General features: G+C 41.0%; 1 gene segment (V, D, J or C); it reads right to left on the bottom strand.

Moving 5' to 3' along the window:
* Positions 1-5,417: 5,417 nt before the first annotated feature.
* On the bottom strand, positions 5,418-20,606 carry LOC126029813 (immunoglobulin lambda variable 7-46-like). The segment is given in 3 exon segments: positions 5,418-5,493; positions 10,065-10,347; positions 20,561-20,606. Coding segments are annotated over 3 exon segments (405 nt in total).
* Between the last annotated feature and the right edge of the window lie 1,123 nt (positions 20,607-21,729).

The raw sequence follows: 21,729 nt of genomic DNA, 5'->3' as shown, positions 1-21,729 counted from the left end.
GACATAAAATGATACTGAAAGATTCTAGGAAAAGAAAAAAGGCAAATATTACTTAACCATATAGAAAACAGAAGTTTACTTAGTCTTCTGTCCTTGGTTTATAGGCAGAAGGCACCAGCAATTTACATTACACAAATTAATTTTGAATACCAGGAAGAATACTCACTACTTCTGGCAGATTTAAACTTTTAAACTGAACCTTAATGATTCTTTTAAATTCTTGACTATTTTCCTTAAAAATAGCTTCTATTTTTTAGATGTTCATAAGATTTCTTTTCTTTTTTCTTTTTTTTTTGGGGGGGGGGCCACACCCGGCGTTACTCAGGGGTTACTCCTGACTGTCTGCTCAGAAATAGCTCCTGGCAGGCACAGGGGGCCATATGGGACACCGGGATTCGAACCAACCACCTTTGGTCGTGGATTGGCTGCTTGCAAGGCAAACGCCGCTGTGCTATCTCTCCGGGCCCAAGATTTCTTATTATACCATTTTTTTTTACTCAATAGCATGAAAACACTATAACATGCTTAAAAACAATTACACTTCTTTTATGTTAACCTAAAGGCATTTCAATAGCAATAATTTAGTTTGATTATACAGATTTTTTCCTAGTACACATTTTTAATTCCTTTTGCACATTCTTAAGCTTTTTACATTTAGCCACTTTCCTTTCTGCATGCAAGGCAAACGCCCTACCTTCATGCTATTTTCTTTTCGGCCAGATTAGCTCATGTTAACAGCCTAGAACCTGGCACTTGGGCCCTAGGAACAGAAGCTTTAAATTGTTTACTGCCAATTTGGAAAGACTTTGCTGAGCTTTCTTGTTTAATACAGTTATGTTGATTTCTTTCTTTTAGATATTTACAACCTAGTACCATCAACATTTTCATTAAAGCTACCTTAAAACCCACCATTAAGTTTGGTGAGATAAATTTGACATGGAATTGAGATACTTTAACAATAACATGCATTCGCAAAATTAACAATATTGTTTAAAAAGGCTAACCACAATAATTTGCAACATTTTTCACCCAATTGTTCATTTTAAGAAACTTCTAAGCCAGAAATTTAAATGCTCAATTTTTTTTTCTTTTTTTCTGACTTCCAAACCATTAACTAAATTCTTCTTTGATATGTAAAGGACTCACTAGAATTACTTTGTCTACACTCACATTTCCCAGCCAGGTGAGTCTGGGAGGACAATAGCCGTTGCCCTGGGGGCTCAGTGAATTCCTTCAGGCTGGGGAGTTTAAAAAGCACTTTTTTTTGGTTTGGTTTGGTTTGGTTTGGTTTTTCTTTCTCTTCAGCCAAAAAGCAGCCAGTTAGCCTCGTTTCTTTTGGCCTTAACACATGGCAGGAAAGCTGGGAGATTTCAAAGTCCAGAAATTCTCCAGGGAAAATTTATGCCCGATGGCCATTGAGAAATCTGGAGTATACGACCTCCATCACCCTCTGCCATGTCCTTGAATTACAAAGCCGGTTTAACACACAATTTTTTACTTAGAATTTCCCTCCATGTTTAAATCAGACAAAGAAAACACAGAACACAGAACCACAGACAAAGATCTCCAATTAAAAGAAATAGGGTTCACCATGGCAGTTCACTACCACCCGGAATCCACGTTGAGTGGGGACTTTCAATAACTTCCCACTGCAACAAAATCAAACTCCTGGGTGCCTCCAGGGTTGTGACCTATAGTTTTTGAACCCGTCAGTTCACTACCACCCGGAATCCACGTTGAGTGGGAACTCTCAGGTCCTTGGTCACACTACCGTTTCCCTATTTCTATTCCAACATGCATCAAATAAAAGAAATAGGGTTCACCACGGCAGTTCACTACCACCCGGAATCCACGTTGAGTGGGGACTTTCAAGCCCTCAGTCAAACTACCATACCCCTATTGCTATTTTCAACCCACATCAAATCATGACCAACAACACAAGACACATTGCTATTTTCAACACACATCAAGTCACAATCAACAACACAAGACATACTGCTTAGAGCCCACCGAGTCATCGGTTCACCACTTCACTCTGGACATATCAAGGACTCCTGGCTGGCTCACCAAAAATGTAAGGCTTGATGCTGCTCCGATGCAGAGAAATGAAGAGACAGTCACTCAGGCAAAAGCTCAAGTGGGTTCTTTATTCTGGCCGGCCAGGGTCCAATGCTCGTTCAGAACTGAACAGAGGCAAAGGACCACGTAGCTTTCTTTGTTCATCCTTATATACCATAAGAAGGGGAGGGGTGAGAAGGGGTTATAAGGTTATAACATCCACTAAGGTAATACAAGTTCCTTATAAGGACATGACATCGGCTAAGGTAATACGAGTTCCTCTTTAGGACAAAAAGAGTTAGATACAAAAAAGCAGGTATAAGCATAGAAAATTACAGAATTCTGGTTACAAAACCTGACCTTCAAGTTCTATGATCTACAGAAGTGGGGGGCTGGTGTAACTAGTTGTTGACTTCCCTTTTCAATATGAGTGAATTTACAATACAATTTTAAATACAATGTATAATTATTTAATGTTAGTATTGCTTATATGCATATGCTTCTAATGATACATAATTTATATATACATAAAAAGATTGTTTCCTCACTCTTAGTAAGAATTGACCTATTTTAGTGATGCTACTTCTGGAAGCAATGAATTTGGCTTTATCCCTGATTGTATTTCCTGTTCATGCCTAGCAGATTTCCAAGATCTTGTGCAGCATTTTTATACCAAAGAAGAAAGGGTCTAATTCCTAATTTAATGTCAAGATAGGCCCTTGATATGGGTATGATAAATGCAAAAGATTATCACTTTCTAGAATAGCTTTCTTTTCATTCAAGTTTGCAGGGTTAGTAGTTATTTTTAATCAACATTATAAACAAGATCTTGCTCTAGATGACTTCTTTAGAGGACCTGCTGTACACAGTATAAAAAGATGATGTAGTTCAGGATTATGTCTCACTTCTGAAACTGCATCTGTTACTGTGGAAATAGTTGCCGAGCAACAGAGCACAGTAATATTCAGCTTCATCCTCAGCCTGGTCTTCAATGATATTGAGAGCAGCCTGTTTCCAAGCAGCGAGCCCAGCATCAGGCAGAGACATCTGAAGGTATATGACTGGTTCCACCTATTAGTCCCCATGGAACCTAGTAAGGCTTCTGTTAGATCCAGTTAGTGTAATAATTGGTGGTAGCAGCTCCAATACTAGAACCACAGGTCAATGTGACCAACCCCAGGTGTTGTTGACAGTGATGCTTCTTCAAACATCACATTATAGGAAGTAAGTCCTGAAAACAGATGAGAGACCAAGGTCAGAGGATGAGACAAGGTGCAGTATTTCCTTTCCATCTTCTCCATCAACCCAGAAAGTCCCCATTACCTGTGTAATGATATAGAAATATGAGGAGGAGGGGAAACCAGGCCATGGTGAAGGCACCCCAATGTTGTACTTTGCCAGCTGCTCTCTGCTCAGAAATAGCCTCCAGACTCTCCTACCAACTTCCACCTTGGAGGTGGAACTGTTTATTTTATTTATTTATTTATTTATTGGTTTTTGGGCCACACCCAGAGTTGCTCAAGGGTTACTCCTGGCTGTCTGCTCAGAAATAGCTCCTGGCAGGCACGGGGACCATATGGGACACTGGGATTCGAACCAACCACCTTTGGTCCTGGACCGGCTGCTTGCAAGGCAAACAGCGCTGTGCTATCTCTCCGGGCCCAGAGGTGGAACTGTTAAGCAAATTAATTCCTCAGCATCACTCAACAGGGTGACCCTGTCAGAGTTACTAAATTATTTGTTTCAAATCAGTGACATATGCTGGATGGCCCTAGGCCTGGTGGTATATTTTACTTTAGATTATATTCTCCCATAGTATGGTATACTGCCCCCTCAAGTGTCAGCTATGGGAAACATTTGCAACTGCTTTTTTTTTTCTAGTTTCCAACTAATCTGGAGTTTTTAGGCTTCAAAGCAGCTAAATTTGTTTCAATGATGCCCCAGGCAAGAACTGAATGAATGAGTTTGAGAAGGGGAATTGTGCATGATTGAGTAATGTTCTTCTTTTTACCCAAACTACTTTCCTTGGACAGCATAGTTGAATAAATGCATTAAGGTCTAGGATTCTTCAGTATAATTAATGCAATTTTCTATAAAACTCATGAAATGTTAATATTGCTACATAAGTAATTACTTATATAACATTTTACCTCAACCATGAATTTTATAATTTATATCTGATTCGTATTTTTATCTCAACACTATCCATGACTTTAAATATAGAATGACAATGTTTGTCATAAAAGCAGTAGACATGATCAGAGTGATAGTATAAAAGGTAGGACAGTTTGGTGCAGTCAATCCAGATTTGCTCCCTGTCATCTCATCTTGTCCACTAAGTCTTGCCAGTAGTGATCTCTGAGAACATACTTAAGAGCAGAGCACCAGTAGATGTGACTACAAATCCAAAAAAAATCAAAACGCAAAAAAATAAAAATGAAAAGCATGAGGCAAAAAGCATTTGGAGCTGACAATTTCACAGAGTCTGTCTAGAAATTTCAGAGGCTAATTAAAATATTATCCACCATATCCACCACTACAGTCTGTTAAAAAGTTAAGATAACCTTATAAACTATTTTTCTTAAGTTGCCTTTTAACTTTAGTTGTAAAAAGTAGCAAAAAAAGTGATGTAAAGTATTTATTAACCTATCAGGAGAAAAATTATAGATGAGTAACTATACTCATGATATCTAATATCAAAAAATAATTAATGATGTAATTATTAATCACTAATCATTAATCAGAAAAGTTTATCAGATTAATCATTAACAAGAAAAGTTATCAAAGGACTGGAGAGCCAGAGGTTTCATAGAGAGAGGTTGGTAGAAACTCTAGAACATGTTATAGTGAGTGTAAATTAGATCATGGGCATATCTGCAGGTTATCTTGATATGTACAGTGGTATGATGCACTCTCATCACAGCCTGGTGCATAATTAACAGCTTTCCTAGAGAAAGCAAAGGGACACTAGGTAGGAGAAATCCATGACTTTTATTGCAGTTGAAAGAGCTTTCAACAAATGGTGGGCACCAAGCAACCTACAGAGAGCTAATGAGTCAATACTATAAGGGGTAAAACCCAGTGCATAGATTCAGGAGGTTCCTGAAGTCTTGAACTATTTATAGATTGTTAAATTGGAATTTTTCCAGGACGGTTACTACCAATTTTAGACTGTGACCCCCCAGTGGAGGCAAGTAGAATACAAGCTGGTGTATGAGAGCTTTACATTTTGAAGATCCTGTCACTGGATCTGTATATACTCTGATTCACATTGAGCCTGCAGCTGGTCTGATGTCCTGCATATTTATTTTCCAGATTAGTCACTCTTTTATACTAACACAAGATTTGAGCAGTAAAGCCTAATTGAGGTCAAGACCAAAGACAATGATTGCTAGTGACTCAGATTTACAAGGAAAGCAAGGACTAGGAAACTGCCTATGGAGAGGAAAGTTGCAGAATTAGTCCTATAGCTCATCTCAGCTCAAAATTTATGGTTGTAGTCTGTCAGGTACCTCTCTGCTGCCTTCATTTTTTTGCTATGTTAATATTAGATTCCAAATCAATCTATGTACCAGTGTCCATATATAAGTTAACATATAATACACACTCTGACTAAATTCTAAACACAAGTTTTTAAATGCCTCATAAATTGTAAAAAGCAAACAATATATAGGCACCAACTGAATTCACAGTAGTTTTGAAAAATAATTAGGAAACAGAAATGTGATAGAAATAATGGGCAAAATAAAATCTCAAGAAAATTTCAAAAGTGGTAGAATTGAGAATTTTTTTTCTTTTTTTTTTCTATGGCTGGCTCTCTCCTGACTTGCTTGGCTTATTATTTTTTCGCAGATACTCTTCCTCAGACCCAGCTGTGTGATCTCACAATTCATAGAGAGGATGTGATAATAGCTATTGTGTGTCCATGTGCTTTTACTATTTGACTCAAAAATTTATACTTCTACCTACCCGTTCATCTATATACCTTATGTTTCTGGGTCTGATATGAAGATATTTAATCTATTTGTTTTTTTTTTCACTTTTTTTTATTATGAATTATGAGAACAAAAGATGCAAAGAAAGAGGATAAGGTAAAGTTACAGTGGAAGGACAATCACCCATAACATAATTATCTGAAGAAGTCCCCTTGCTGATATCTTAACTTTGAACTTTCACCAAAGAAAGTTAAGATAAATAAAACAGAATCCATGTGCAATTACTTTTTCCCTCAAGTCCCCAGATTGTAGCACATTATAATATTTCTTAACAGCACACAAGGCAATCTAAAGCCATCAAACTTACGTAACTCCTTAAACATTAGAGGCATAGTATTTTTTACATTTCCATGTACATGCATATTAGCTTAAGTTAACCTCAAATTTTAAGTGGGTGTGTTTTAAGGATTAGAGTCAAAGGAGCACAGTAAAAACGGTGTTAGAGTGGCAATTGTTGTTTGCATAGGCCCACCAAAATATGAATGGAAAGGAATAGCCTTGACCTAAATACAAAGAGATCCTTACCCCTGAAGTTTCCTGGCATAAGACCAGCTCTAGGCCTCAGGAAAGTTATCGTTCGCTCCAAGACATTGTCCGTAGTGCCACTTATCACACAGTCTCTGTTGTTGGCCTCATGTTTCTGTATTAAAGATTCTGGAATGTGCATGTCCTACATTGAAGTCATGATGTGGAGTGCCTTCTCATTTCACCTCACCATGAAAGGGGAATGCAGGAAGCCCTGTCCTGTAAGCAGGTTGTTGTTGTTAAGTCCTCTCAGTGTTAAGGGAAGTCTCTTTTGAGCAGGACGATGTCTGAGCAGTGGTAGGGTCTTCCGTGGTAGAGGATTGCTTCCAGGTGATGTTATAGACAAACCGCACCATAAAGGGGCAATACAGCAAGCCCTGTCCAGTAAGCAGGTCATTGTTCTTGTTGTCTTCTCAGTGTTAAGGGATGTCTCTTTTGAGTAGATCGATGTCAGAGCAGCTGTAGGATCGTCCCTGGTACAGGAATGCCTCCGGGTGATGTTATATACAACCTTGGATGTTTTGTAAATGTCTTCTGTAGATCAAGGGGTAAATGGAGAATGCCCATTCTTCTGAGGCCTGTGCCAGGTCTTTATGTCAATGTTCAGGGTGTAAGGTCTCATTGCACTACAAGATTTGTGTGTTCCCATTTCTATTAGATAAGAACTTATTGGTATGTATCGTATTTTCCCATGTTAGTGTGCCTACGCAAACAAGATATAAAGCCACGTGGTGCTATCAGATATATGGGGGCATAAGAACATTTCCAACAAGACCCATGACTTGGTTCAAACATAAGTATTAAACTGAGGGATTCTTTCACACCAAATTCCATATTGAGCAGTTCACAAAGAGAAGATAAAAAACATGGGGGGGGGGATCATCACTGTATAAGAAAGTATTTAGCAAAAGTTATAGCCATCAAAGAAAACACCCATAAAATGTTGAAAAGATATGTGTCCTTTTTATGCCTTTTAAAATAGTTGGGTGGGTGTTAACTCTAGGGCATCACTTTGGTCTGTGAATTAGGACTCAACAGTACTTAAGTTAGAAAGGGTAAAAAAGGAGTAATGATGATAGGAGTTAAAGAAGTTAAAGAGAAGTATGAACTTATGAAGGGGTATGCAAAAGGGCAGAGTACAAAATGGATATTCTGCATACATAAAAACATAATTCAATGATACTGAGTACTATTAATGTTTCTTGTGAGAGTACTATTAATGTTTCTTGAAAATGTAGACTGGACAGAGATTACCAGTGCCAGCCAAACCTCCTCCTGCTAGACTCCCGGCTCCTAGGAAGGAGAGATCCTTCAAGAAGCTGGGAGAACAGAAGTTCAGAGCCCCACCCAGACCCTCCCTAAGGAGCCGCATGGATAGTGGGGGAAGGCCTAGGGTACCTTCAAGCTCCACCAAGGGACCCAACTCACCGGCTTGCCCAGGCGTGTGGCCTGGGGAAGCCCTGGAGATCTGGAGCAAGGTGGCCGAGGGGTGCTGGGGTTACCCAAATCCCGCACCCCCCCTAGGCCTGGCCAAGCAGGCCTCCGGCATGGCATGGGCCTACCAAACCTCCTCCTGCTAGACTCCCGGCTCCCAGCAAGGAGAGATCCTTCAAGAAGCTGGGAGAACAAAAGTTCAGAGCCCCACCCAGACCCTCCCTAAGGAGCCGCATGGATAGTGGGGGAAGGCCTAGGGTACCTTCAAGCTCCACCAAGGGACCCAACTCACCGGCTTGCCCAGGCGTGTGGCCTGGGGAAGCCCTGGAGATCTGGAGCAAGGTGGCCAAGGGGTGCTGGGGTTACCCAAATCCCGCACCCCCCCTAGGCCTGGCCAAGCAGGCCTCCGGCATGGCGTGGGCCTACCAAACCTCCTCCTGCTAGACTCCCGGTTCCCAGCAAGGAGAGATCCTTCAAGAAGCTGGGAGAACACCCAGACCCTCCCTAAGGAGCCGCATGGATAGTGGGGGAAGGCCTAGGGTACCTTCAAGCTCCACCAAGGGAGCCAACTCACCGGCTTGCCCAGGCGTGTGGCCTGGGGAAGCCCTAGAGATCTGGAGCAAGGTGGCCGAGGGGTGCTGGGGTTACCCAAATCCCGCACCCCCCCTAGGCCTGGCCAAGCAGGCCTCCGGCATGGCGTGGGCCTACCAAACCTCCTCCTGCTAGACTCCTGGCTCCCAGGAAGGAGAGATCCTTCAAGAAGCTGGGAGAACAGAAGTTCAGAGCCCCACCCAGACCCTCCCTAAGGAGCCGCATGGATAGTGGGGGAAGGCCTAGGGTACCTTCAAGCTCCACCAAGGGAGCCAACTCACCGGCTTGCCCAGGCGTGTGGCCTGGGGAAGCCCTGGAGATCTGGAGCAAGGTGGCCAAGGGGTGCTGGGGTTACCCAAATCCCGCACCCCCCCTAGGCCTGGCCAAGCAGGCCTCCGGCATGGCGTGGGCCTACCAAACCTCCTCCTGCTAGACTCCCGGCTCCCAGCAAGGAGAGATCCTTCAAGAAGCTGGGAGAACAGAAGTTCAGAGCCCCACCCAGACCCTCCCTAAGGAGCCGCATGGATAGTGGGGGAAGGCCTAGGGTACCTTCAAGCTCCACCAAGGGAGCCAACTCACCGGCTTGCCCAGGCGTGTGGCCTGGGGAAGCCCTGGAGATCTGGAGCAAGGTGGCCGAGGGGTGCTGGGGTTACCCAAATCCCGCACCCCCCCTAGGCCTGGCCAAGCAGGCCTCCAGCATGGCGTGGGCCTACCAAACCTCCTCCTGCTAGACTCCCGGCTCCCAGCAAGGAGAGATCCTTCAAGAAGCTGGGAGAACAGAAGTTCAGAGCCCCACCCAGACCCTCCCTAAGGAGCCGCATGGATAGTGGGGGAAGGCCTAGGGTAACTTCAAGCTACACCAAGGGACCCAACTCACCGGCTTGCCCAGGCGTGTGGCCTGGGGAAGCCCTGGAGATCTGGAGCAAGGTGGCCGAGGGGTGCTGGGGTTACCCAAATCCCGCACCCCCCCTAGGCCTGGCCAAGCAGACCTCCGGCATGGCGTGGGCCTACCAAACCTCCTCCTGCTAGACTCCCGGCTCCCAGCAAGGAGAGATCCTTCAAGAAGCTGGGAGAACACCCAGACCCTCCCTAAGGAGCCGCATGGATAGTGGGGGAAGGCCTAGGGTACCTTCAAGCTCCACCAAGGGAGCCAACTCACCGGCTTGCCCAGGCGTGTGGCCTGGGGAAGCCCTGGAGATCTGGAGCAAGGTCCCCGAGGGGTGCTGGGGTTACCCAAATCCCGCACCCCCCCTAGGCCTGGCCAAGCAGGCCTCCGGCATGGCGTGGGCCTACCAAACCTCCTTCTGCTAGACTCAGAATTGAGAATTTAATTCTAAATGACCAGAGAGTGATAGCAACTCAACAGTAACATTATTTAAAACCTAATGTCAGCAAGGGCAGGTTTTTGTACTAGTTCCTCATCTGACTGTGCCATGGTGTTGAGCACCATTATACACTAACCAACAGTAGTAATCAGCCTCATCCTCTGCCTCGGCCCCTGAGAGTGTGAGGGCAGCTTTGTTTCCAAGGAGGAAGCCTGAGAACCGAGCAGGGGTCCAGGAATGTTTTTGGTTTGTATTATAAATTATTGTCCTGGGAGCTTGACCAGGTTTCTGCTGGAACCAGTATGGGTAGTGACCATTAGTGACTGTGCCAGTGCTGGAACCACAGGTGAGAATGACGGTTCCTCCTGGGTTCACGGTCAGTGAAGGCTCCTGAGTCACCACAGCTTGAGAGTTGGACCCTGAAATGAAAACAGACACATATAAGGAGGTAAGACTGAAGTCAGAGTCAGAGAAATCTCTTCAAAGACTGGCCACTGAAATCTCCATGAACCTGGGCACTGAATAAGGAGGAGGGTGAGAAGGAGGAGAGGTGTCCCATTCATGGTGCAGGCTAAGACACTCTGGACCCACAGTTGACATAGGATCTCTGGAGCCTCTTTAATACCCCTGGGACTTTGGGGGAAGGGTTTATGTTTGGGTGTGCTTGTTGCAAATCTAGCTCTTTAGCATACTCCCCTCCCCCAATTTTGTTTCTTCAATGGAGGTCTAGCTCTGCTCTGAGAGGGGACTCCTGTGGTTGGGAACTGGGTCCCCTGGGAGGAAGCACCTGGAGGCACTTTTCAGTTCTGTGAACTTCAATCAGGCTGGGTTCACTCATTGTGAATTTGCTGTAGGCTATTTACTTCTAAAGCATCAGTGTCCCCAGATGATAGAGCCAGCAGATCTTGTTAATCATGTATTTGTATTATGAGAACAAAGAGGCAAAAAAAAGAGGACAAGGTTAAGTTATAGTGGGATGACAGTCACCCATAAACAGAATTCTCAGAAAAAATCTCCCTGCTGAAACATTAATTTTGAAATTTCAGCCAAAATAACACTAAGAAAAATAAAACCAAACACATGCACAATGACTTTGTCCCTCAAGTCCTCAGATTATAGTACATTATAACATTTCTTAGCAGTACACAAAGCAATCTAAAGCCACAAAATTTATGTAACTACTTTAACATTAAAGGCATAGTATTTTTTTACAGTTCAATGCACATGCATATTAATTTAAGTTTGAAGGAATAAAAATCTATAAGAATTGTGGAATATGGAATTATGGAATGTGAATTAAGAAGAATGGCTTATGTTAGGAGACAAATAGACACTGGACAACCCCTAGTTTTGACATCAGTATTATAACTTGCCACAGGGGGACGAAAATGGTTTATAGTGATGATTCCTATAGATGACCAGAAAAGAAATGGAGGAAATGTTAAAGTTCTTTTTAAGCAGTTCTATAGTTTTATTAAATAATAGAGAAAAGTTAAAATGAATGTAACCCAGTTTGATTTAATGTTAAACATTTGAGTTGTTTTTCTAAATGAAAAGTTAAAAATGGATGTAACCTAGTGTGATTTAATGGTGAACGGAGTTGTTTTTCTTATTATTTTAATGCTTTACTTAAGTTGTCTTTCTGATGAGTTACTGCCTAAGCTGTCTCTATTTAAGTTGTCTTTTTTGATGAGTTAGGGCCCAGATGTAGTCTTTAACTTCCCGTGTTTTACAGCCCCTGCGCAGGCAATTCCCTTTATCTAAATGTCACAGGTATGTTTGAATGATGCATTTCCCTTATCTTACAGCCCGTGATGTGGTCTGTATTCCCCGCCCTTTATTGCCTGTTTCTCTTCAAAGCTTGTCTTGATCTTTAACAATTACTGACTAAGAGTGACTTTGCTTTTGCCTGAAAAGTATATAAACAGACTGGACAAAGGCTCAGGGTCTTTTGCCTCTGTCCTGTTATGGACATGCTTTAGACCCTGACTGGCCAGAAATAAAGAACTCGCTTGAGCATTTGCCTGGGCGTCAGTCTCTTCATTTCTCTGCGTCAGGCAGCTAGATTAGGACATCCAGAACTTTTAATAGTAAGTTTATAGTTTTATTTAGATATAACCATGCTGTTAGCTTCTGATTTTTAAATTCACTGTCCTGCTTATCCCAGGTTCCCAGGCCCCTTTGGCCCTGAGGACCCCTGGCATTTAAGTAATAAAGAAATTCACTACCATTCCCAGGGCCCTCTGATGCTGAAGGTATCTGATACTTCCTGTTGCTCCCAGGTTCCCAAGAACCTCTGGCCTTGAGGAACCCTGGCAGACAGTCAATAAAACAATTTACCAGAGTCAGGACATCTCCAAAAGACCATCAGGAATGTGAGCTAAGTGGCACCAGAAAGGGGGATTGTATGGTGTGAACTAAAATTTATGTAGACCTGTGGAATATTTGAAATGTAACTTTTACGTTGTTTTGTGTAACTGACAAATGATGTAATGGAATGATCTGAAGAGTATATAAACTGCTTGAAAGCTTGGGTCAGGGTCAGTCTCCAACCTCTGGGAAGGAGTAGGCCCTGGCATGCCAGAAATAAAAGTGTGCTTCCTTGAGTCCTGGAGTCTCCTGATATTTCCTTGGTCATGAAGCAGCTTGCTTCTAACAAAGTTAATCTCAAAAGTTTAAGTGTTTTTATTAAGGATTAGAGTCAAAGGAGCACAGCAAAAACTGTGTTAAGAGTGGCAATTGTTGTTTGCATAGGCCCAGCAAAATATGAGGGACATAGAAAGGAAAAGCCTTGGCCTAAATACAAGGAGACCTTACCCCTGAAGTTTTCTGGCATAAGTCCAACTCTAGGCTCCAGGCATACTAGGTTGTCCAACCCAAGTCATTGTCTGTAGTGCTAATACACTCTTATTTTTCACACAGTCTCTGTTGTTGGTGTCAGGTTTCTGTAGTTAAAGATCCTGGAATCTGTGCAGATCCTACATCAAAGTCAGGATGATGTAGAGTGTCCTCTTGTTTCACCTCACAATTAGAGGGCAATGCAGAGAGCCCTGTCCTTAGGCTAGCTCATGTATTTTAATCCTTCAGAGCAAAGGTTCCTTTTGTAAATAAGTAGATTTCAATTTCTTAAAAGGTACTTTATTTGTCACATAAAACTGGATTGTTAATTCCTGATTTGCTAGTCCTTTTTATTTTAGAAGCCACATCCATGAAACATTGTTGGGTTTCATGTCAGAACCCTTCAAATACTAGTGCCATTACTTGGGCTTTTATCTTTGCTAAACCTATTGTTACTTCTCCACTTTTGGCTAATCTCTTCCTTAAAGTTGAAATTCTGTCTTAGTGTATACCTATCCTTGCACCCATTTAGCTAATTTTACTTACATAATTTTTCTTTGTATTCATAATATTGTTTTTGAAAACTTTTTATTGGTTTTGAATATCCATCATGATGACATTATATTTTTTCTTAAAAATCTTTGTTTTGTGATGGAGCATAATACAGTAAGTAGGATGCCTGCCTTGCATATATGCCTGAGCAGGGTTCAGTACCCAGACCTTGTATAGGCTCAAGCTTGTCAGGAGAGATTCCTGAGCACAGAGGAGTAAGTCTTGAGCAATGCTGGGAATTGCCAAAATATTTTAAATTCTATTCTGGTACTATGTATAGTACAAATATTAGTTTGGCAAAATCTTAAGCACAGACATAAAAAAGAATCAATATTTATTCTTTTACCACATATTTATGACTTTTCCATGTGTTTGTGATATGAACTTGATTTCTGTAATAATTTTATATTTAAAGATAAATGCAGAAATTTTGTAGGTTTCTTATATTTATTTTATGCATAATCATGTATTGAGTGTAAATGTTATGACATAGCACACTTGATTGCAATATAAAATCTATGAATTTACATTATTACCATGATTCTAACTAATAAACTTCATATTTATTTAATAAATTTATTCCACTAATGATAGTCTTTTGTTTTTTGCATGGAATTCAAGTATTATCACATTGTACACTTATTTATTATAACTCTTTAAATTCCTGTAAGCTGGATTGTTTTTAATATGTTATTCTTAATGTGATTTTGAAAATGACTATGTGGTAATTTAAAGAATATGTGGAATTTAGGGACTGTAGTGATAATACCACAACAGGAAGGGTATTTGCCTTGCATGCAGCCTACCTTAGTTCTGTTCTTGGCATCCCCTATGATCCTCCGAGCCTGCAAGAAGCAAATTCTGAGCAAAGAGTAGCCCATGATATTTGTGGGTGTGGCCCAAAAAAAACAAAACAAATCAAAAAGAATACACAGAATTTATTTTATTTTATTTTTCTAAACTTTATGCATTAATGGATTGGTTAATTAATTTATTAAGCAATTAATTGATTGATTGATTAAATTTTGGACCACACCAAGCAGTGCTCAGGGGTTATTCCTGGCTCTGCACTCAGAAAAAAAACTCTGGCAGGCTGGAGGACCATATGGAATGCCAGGAATCTAACCCAGTCCTTCCCAAGTCAGCTGCATGCAAGGCAAATGCCCTGTCACTGTACTACCTCTCCGGTCCCACAGAATTTAACATTAATATTTCCTCAGATTACACTAAGATTCTGGGTTTAGATGAACATAAAGGTGAGCAAAATTTATATTCTAGAGAAGACTGTAGGAGAGGATACTAAGAACTCTGTTCAGGGAAATCTTGTGAGGATTATGCTGACTGCATGAGGCCAATGAGATAGCATAGAGGTTAAGACACTTGGTTTACAAGCAGTCAAGCTGAATGAATTCTGGAACCACATATTATCAACCAAGCTATACCAGATGTAAGCTCTAAGTAAAGAGCCAGTAGTCAACCCTAAATAGCAATAGGTCTGGCTAGAATCCTGCCTTTCTTCCAAAAAAGGTAGAGTGTATGGTCATCCTTTTGTGTTTTTTAGACTCTGGTTTGTGTGCCATACCCAGTGGTGCAAGGAGACCAAATTGTGTCCATGATCAATACTCAGTTTCATTATAGAGCATTTCCTCTGTTAGGATCTAAGATTTAGAATTAACTGTATGTTAGGATCTAAGATTTAGAGTTAACTGTAATCTAAATGTTGAGGTTAGAATATGGTGTGCCTTTGGAGGAAACATTGCTTTGGCTTCTGTACTCTGCTTGCTTGAGGAAGTTAATTATTGTAAACCTAACTTTGCTGTGAGCCTAAATGCAGTCATGGCAGTCTGCAGTTTTAAGGTATAAAGATTAAGCCAAGAACAGCAAGTTCCTGGAACCAGACCATAGGGATAAATGCCAGGAAATACATCCATATAAGGCTAAACAGCAGCTGACAGATTGCCAGATGATAACCTTGCATCTGCAGCAATGGACAGATAGCTCAATGAGACCACAGTCTGGATCTGGAGGCATGCAGCCCACCCAGCTGTCTGTCTGATGCTACATTTAAATTACAACTAACCAATCCTAGTCCAACTTTGTACTAAGGACCAGTAATTTTAAAGATCAAATACACAGAGGCGAGAATCCCCTTACTAAGCCCTTGGTACCCTTTCAATTTGCCATGTGAGCCATTCTTGGGGTCCTCATTTTTTAGGAGATTTTGGACCCTGGCGTGCTGGAATAAACTCCCTTGTATTGACATTACTGCCTGTCTCCCTTGTGATCTTTTTGGTGGCTAATCCTGATTTCTGGACTTAACACCTCTAGACCTTTGAATAATCTTTTATATGCAGCATTTTCCTTTTTAAGTTATAAAAATATAGGGCTGGAGTAATAGGATGTTTGCCTTGTATGCAGCTGACCCAGGACAGATCCGGATTCGATTCCTGGTTTTCATATGGTTCCCTGAACCTACCAGAAGTGATTTCTCAGTGCAGAGCCAGAAGTAATCCCTGAGTGCCATCAAGTGCGGCCCCAAACCCAAAAGAAATAAATAAGTAATAAAAATATAGTCTTTTTCAGCTTTGCCACTGTCTTCTCTGATACATCTTAATTTAGGAGTATTTTCTCTTCTTTAGTTAGGAATCTTTAATTATTACTATTATATTTCTATTTTGTTTTTATTTAAGCTATTTTATTCGATTTTGTTTCTGGGTGCATTTTAGCTCCTCCTCTTATTCTACTCTATTATGCAGAGTTTGGTAAAATTTAATCGTGTGTAGACAAATTCTAGAAGGTAACAGATGATTATAGACATCAAAGTCTCTTTCTCTTTAAATTTACAGCTAAATCTAATGAAGTAAACTATTGGCTTGTAAACAACCAGATAGTTTTAGTAGCTGTAGAATGGGAAAAAAGCAAGGGATCTTTTAGAGGGTAAGAAAAACTATAAGAATATGAATGGTGGGGCCAGAGAGATAGCACAGCAGTAGGGCATTTTCTTTGTATGCTGTCAACAGAGGATGAACAATGTTTCAAATCCTGGCACCCCATGAAAGAGTCTATGTTGGTGTGCCCACTCAATTAGAGACCACAGCAATTCTAAGAATGCAATTAGCAAGGGCAGATTTATTGAACTGACTAGTCAGGGCTTCGGATCTGCCAACAGACAGAGGACTGGAGCCCCAAACAGCAAAGTAAGAGGGTTTTTATAGGGTAGGGGCTCATAAGGACATGAGGGTAGGCAATGTCCAATCAAGAGTTCATTTGTACTTTCTTCTGCTTATATGGCTCAGGGTTCCAGGAGAGTTGTGAAGCAACTTTATTATCGCATTCTTCTGACTTTGCTGAGATAGGTTGCTTATCCTGTGGTCGGCCAATTGGAGTGGGAACACCTTGTGTTAGGAATATTCAGTTAACATAACATACATCTTATGATAAGGGGGAACCATCCTGTGTCAGGAACATTCTGTTGGTACATCATACATCTTATGATGGGGGGGGGGGAGTTGGACAAATAGCAGAACTTTAGCAAGAGTTCAGCAAACTTTAACACGTTATTGCTAAGAGGCCTTTTCCATTAACTGATATTTCTAAGCAAGCCTTTTCTAACTTTATTTCTAGTTCTACTCTATTTATTTTACACACACACACACACACACACACACACACACACACACACACACATTACAAATTCTACCCCCACACCCATATGGTCCCCTGAGCCTGCCAGGAGCAATTTCTGAGTGTAGAGCCAGGAGTAACCCCTGCCAGATGTGACCCAAATACGAAAAAAGAAAGAAAGAAAGAAAGAAAGAAAGAAAGAAAGAAAGAAAGAAAGAAAGAAAGAAAGAAAGAAAGAAAGAAAGAGAGAGAGAGAGAGAGAGAGAGAGAGAGAGAGAAAGAAAGAAAGAAAGAAAGAAAGAAAGAAAGAAAGAAAGAAAGAGAGAGAAAGAGAGAGAAAGAAAGAAAGAAAGAAAGAAAGAAAGAAAGAAAGAAAGAAAGAAAGAAAGAGAGAGAGAAAGAAAGAAAGAAAGAAAGAAAGAAAGAGAAAGAGAGAGAGAAAGAAAAAAGAAAGAAAGAAAGAGAGAGAGAAAGAGAGAGAGAAAAAGAAAGAAAGAAAGAAAGAAAGAAAGAAAGAAAGAAAGAAAGAAAGAAAGAAAGAAAGAAAGAAAGAAAGAAAGAAAGAAAGAAAGAAAGAAAGAAAGAAAGAAAGAAAGAAAGAAAGAAAGAAAGAAAAGAAAGAAAGAAAGAAAGAAAGAAAGAAAGAAAGAAAGAAAGAAAGAAAGAAAAAGAAAGAAAGAAAGAAAGAAAGAAAGAAAGAAAGAAAGAAAGAAAGAAAGAGAAAGAAAGAAAGAAGAGAGAAAAAAGACAGAAGATAGAAGAAAGAAAGAAGAAAGAAAGAAAGAAAAAGAAAGAAAGGAGGGAGGGAGGGGGAGGGAGGGAGGGAGGGAGGGAGGGAAGGAAGGAAGGAAGGAAGGAAGGAAGGAAGGAAGGAAGGAAGGAAGGAAGGAAGGAAGGAAGGAAGGAAGGAAGGAAGGAAGGAAGGAAGGAAGGAAGGAAAAAAAGAATATGAATGGTAGGGCCAGAGAGATAGCACAACAGTAGGGCCTTTGCTTTGCACACTGCCAACACAGGATGAGCAGTGTTTCAAATCCTGGCACCCCATATGGTCCCCCATGCCTGCCAGAAATAATTTCTGAGCACAGAGCCAGGAGTAACCCCTGAGTGCTGCCGGGTGTGACCCAAAAACAAAAACCAAAAAGAATATGATAGTGTTTGGCCTTTTGGTAACATATGCTCGGAAAGCTGTTAGTCTGGATTTGGCATATGTTTGATTGGATAGTCCTTATTTAATCTCTAGGTGTATTTCCTTGAATTTCTATCATAAAACATTAGTTGTGTTTCTATATGGGATATTTACAGTTGCAAAATTTTTCAGCTGATTTTCCCTCATAAACTTATGTGATATTTCTCTAATTAATTGCTTGCTCTATGAAATCTTGTCTCAGCTTTCACCTATAACTTGATAATTACTTTTCCATTTTGATATTCCCAGATATTTTTTGCCACACCCAGCAGCACTCAGTGATTACTCCTGGTTCTGTGTTCAGAAATCACACTTCTCAGGCGAGGGGTCTATATAGGATGCTGGGAATCAAACCAAGATTGGCTATGTGCAAGGAAATGTCCTACCTGCTCTGTTTTGGTTTACTAATTCTTGTGGTGGCCTTGCTTCAGACCCATTCACTAGGGTTGGATTATAGCGAATGGAGCATGTACATCTGGTGCCTGAACAAGGACCTGAGAACAGAGACCACTACATAGGGATAAAAATGGTCAATGAGATACAACATGGTCTTCTGGTTGATCACTATGATTGCCTCCTTACACTGAAGTGCCTCACCCTTTAACAGAGCTGCTGTATTAATGAACTTCTTTCTGAGCTGTTTCACACTGCAGTGGTGCATCTAACTGCATTTTTTGCACTGGAATGAACTAGCCATGCCCTGTAGATTCTCCCACACACTTGTCCCAAGAGCACTCTACTCTCTTTTATATGTGAGTCTACCGAAGATCCACAATAAAGTTGTTCACAACTTTTCCCATGGCTATGGGAGATATTGAAGGTAACTTCAGAAAGGTTTGAAATGTTGTATATCACCTAAAACGTGTTTAGGTTCCACTCACATGAGACTTCCTAGTGTTGCTAGCTGTTGCTCATGGTTATACCTTTTTCTTGTTCCCTGCTAACCTTAAATCCACGATTTTGCTATTCATATACCATTACTCAAGACAGATCAAACATGGATGTAAATGTCAGAAAATGAGGATCACTGAGGCCTATCTTGTTAAAAATTAGCTGTCTCACACCAAGGTTCAACAATCTCACACAGCAAGATTGTTTACTTTTGCAAGAGATGCTCCTTTCCTAAACCCTGTGCTTGTCTTTGTAAACAAATATTCGCATAATGCATTTTCTTATATACATAAAAAAATTTTCTTTATAGCAGTGCTTCTCAAATAGTGGTGCATGCCCCCCCGGGGGGAAGTGAGGGTCTATAAAGGGGGGCGCGATTTACCTTGGCAAACACTGTCATAAAGAGCTAAGCCCTGTATTTAAGTCTCTGTATGTCTCTGGAGCTGAGATTTGCTGTGTCCTGCTTCAAACTCGCTTTGAAAGCTATGCATTACAAAACATGCTCATTGTAGGCATTAATCCAGACATCACCTCTGATTAAAAAATCAGCTCAAAATATTTTACATGTCTTTGTTTTGCAAGTTAAAGTTTTTTTTTTAATATAATTTTTATTTTAATCATAATGGCTTACATATCGTTCACAGTAATATCCCAGGTACATATTAACATTGAATCAGGGGAATTCCCACCACCGAATCGTCCTCCTTCCACTTCCGCTCCCATCCTGGCTTCCATATCCTTCACTCTCACCCCAGGGGCTGCTAAAAGTTTTTTTTTAATGAAGATACTATTACAGTTGCGCAGGGTCGGGGCGCAAGAAATGTTTTCTTCTTCCTAGAGGAGCATGACAGAAAATAATTGAGAAGCACTGCTTAATACACACACACACACACACACACACAATTAATGTAATATTAGATTCTGGGGAACAATTATTTTATAAGAAGTTGTATTTAAAGTTCTGGAATAGATTTATTGCTTCACTGTTGGCAGAAATAGTTTTCTTTCTGTTTTTCAACTTATAATGAAAAGACTACAGACTGATATTATTATAGCACACAGTATCGTCAGGCACAGAGGGTGAGGTAGAGTGTGGGTTTATGTCGCACTTCCCCACCTGCATCTGTCACTGTGGAAATGGTTGCTGAACCACAGAGCACAGAAATACTCAGCCTCATCCTCAGCCTGGGCTCCTGTGATGGTCAGGGCAGCCTTGTTTCCTTGCAGGGAGCCAGAGAATCGGGCAGGGGCACCAGGATACCTATTACTGGTTGCACCTATTAGACCCAGTGGCACCTGGTAAGGCTTCTGTTGAACCCAATTGGCATAGTTACTGGTGGTAACTGCCCCAGCACTGGAGCCACAGGTAAGTGTGACTGTCACTCCAGGAGTAATGGATAGTGATGGATCTTGAGTTACCACATTCTGAGAATTTACCACTGAAAATAGATGGGAGACCAAGGTTAGAGGGCAAGACATGGCCATAAAGATAGAGGATATCCTTTCCCAGTTTTCCCCCCCTAACCCAGAAAACTCCAGACCTGTGCAGTGAGTCAGAAGTAGGAGCAGGAGAGGAGTCCAGGCCATGGTGCAGACACAGTGCAGATTTCCCAAACTTTGGAGCCCAGTACCAAACTTAAATTCTCCTTATACCTCCTACAGCAATGGATGTGGTGATTCATGCAAATAGGCTTCTCAGTTTGTGATCCAATTAACTGAATTGTTCCACTTTAGGTGACTATGGCATGGGGTGCATTTCAATACTGAACCTGGTTTTCAACAGCCTGTTGCCTTGCTCCCTCTGTTGTCCACTGATGGACATGCACTCTTGCAAGTATGTCTCAGTACATTGCTTAAAATGGAGTTTTTTGATTTATAAGTAAGTCAAATTAGTGCAACTGCCTTTCTTTTGCCTAACCTTCCAACATACAAAAAGCTTCTATGGGATATATATCACTTTAACACCAAAAAACTGTGAGTATTTCTCTAAAGAAGAACATGAAAGAATTTGACCCATGGTGAACATAGATTCAAAGAACCTCAACAAATATTAATGAACCAAATTCAATAATAAATCTGGAGGAAGAAGAATTTAACCAAAAATTCCAAGGATATTTTAACAACTCCCCTGTACATGGATTGAAAGGTTTTATATATGCCAAAATGACTTCCCTAGAATAGCTATATAGGTTTTATTCAGTCCCAATAGAAATGCCAATGGCATTGTTTTGAGATACAGACCAAATACTATTAAAATTTATATGGAGGGGACAGAGAGGTGGTCTAGCAGTAGAGTGTTTGCCTTGCACACAGCTGACCTAGGATGGAGTGTGGTTCGAATCCCTGGAGTCCCATATGGACCCCCAAGCCAGGAGCGACTTCTGAGTGCATAGCCAGGAGTAACTCCTGAGCAACACCAGCTGTTGCCCAAAGCCCCCCAAAAATTATATGGAAGAACCACAGAGATAGGAGGCAAGGCTAATATTTTGATTAGCATTTGACTTCTTTGCAAGTAATTGGTCATTTCAACTGAGCCTTTCCCCCTTTTATTTTATTTAGGTACAATTATTGGTGGTATCAGTGCTTAGGGTTTATTCATGGCTTTGTGCTGGGATTACTTGTGGCTCACTCAAGGGACCATATGAGGTGTCATGAATCAATCCCTCATCAGCCATGTGCAATGCAAACAACAACCCATTGTACTATGCCT

This window comes from Suncus etruscus, chromosome 15 (assembly GCF_024139225.1).
Source record: "Suncus etruscus isolate mSunEtr1 chromosome 15, mSunEtr1.pri.cur, whole genome shotgun sequence".
NCBI classification, from domain to species: Eukaryota; Metazoa; Chordata; class Mammalia; order Eulipotyphla; family Soricidae; genus Suncus; species Suncus etruscus.
The sequence above is the reverse complement of the archived record's forward strand: the minus strand, read 5'-3'. Positions and strand labels throughout refer to the sequence as shown.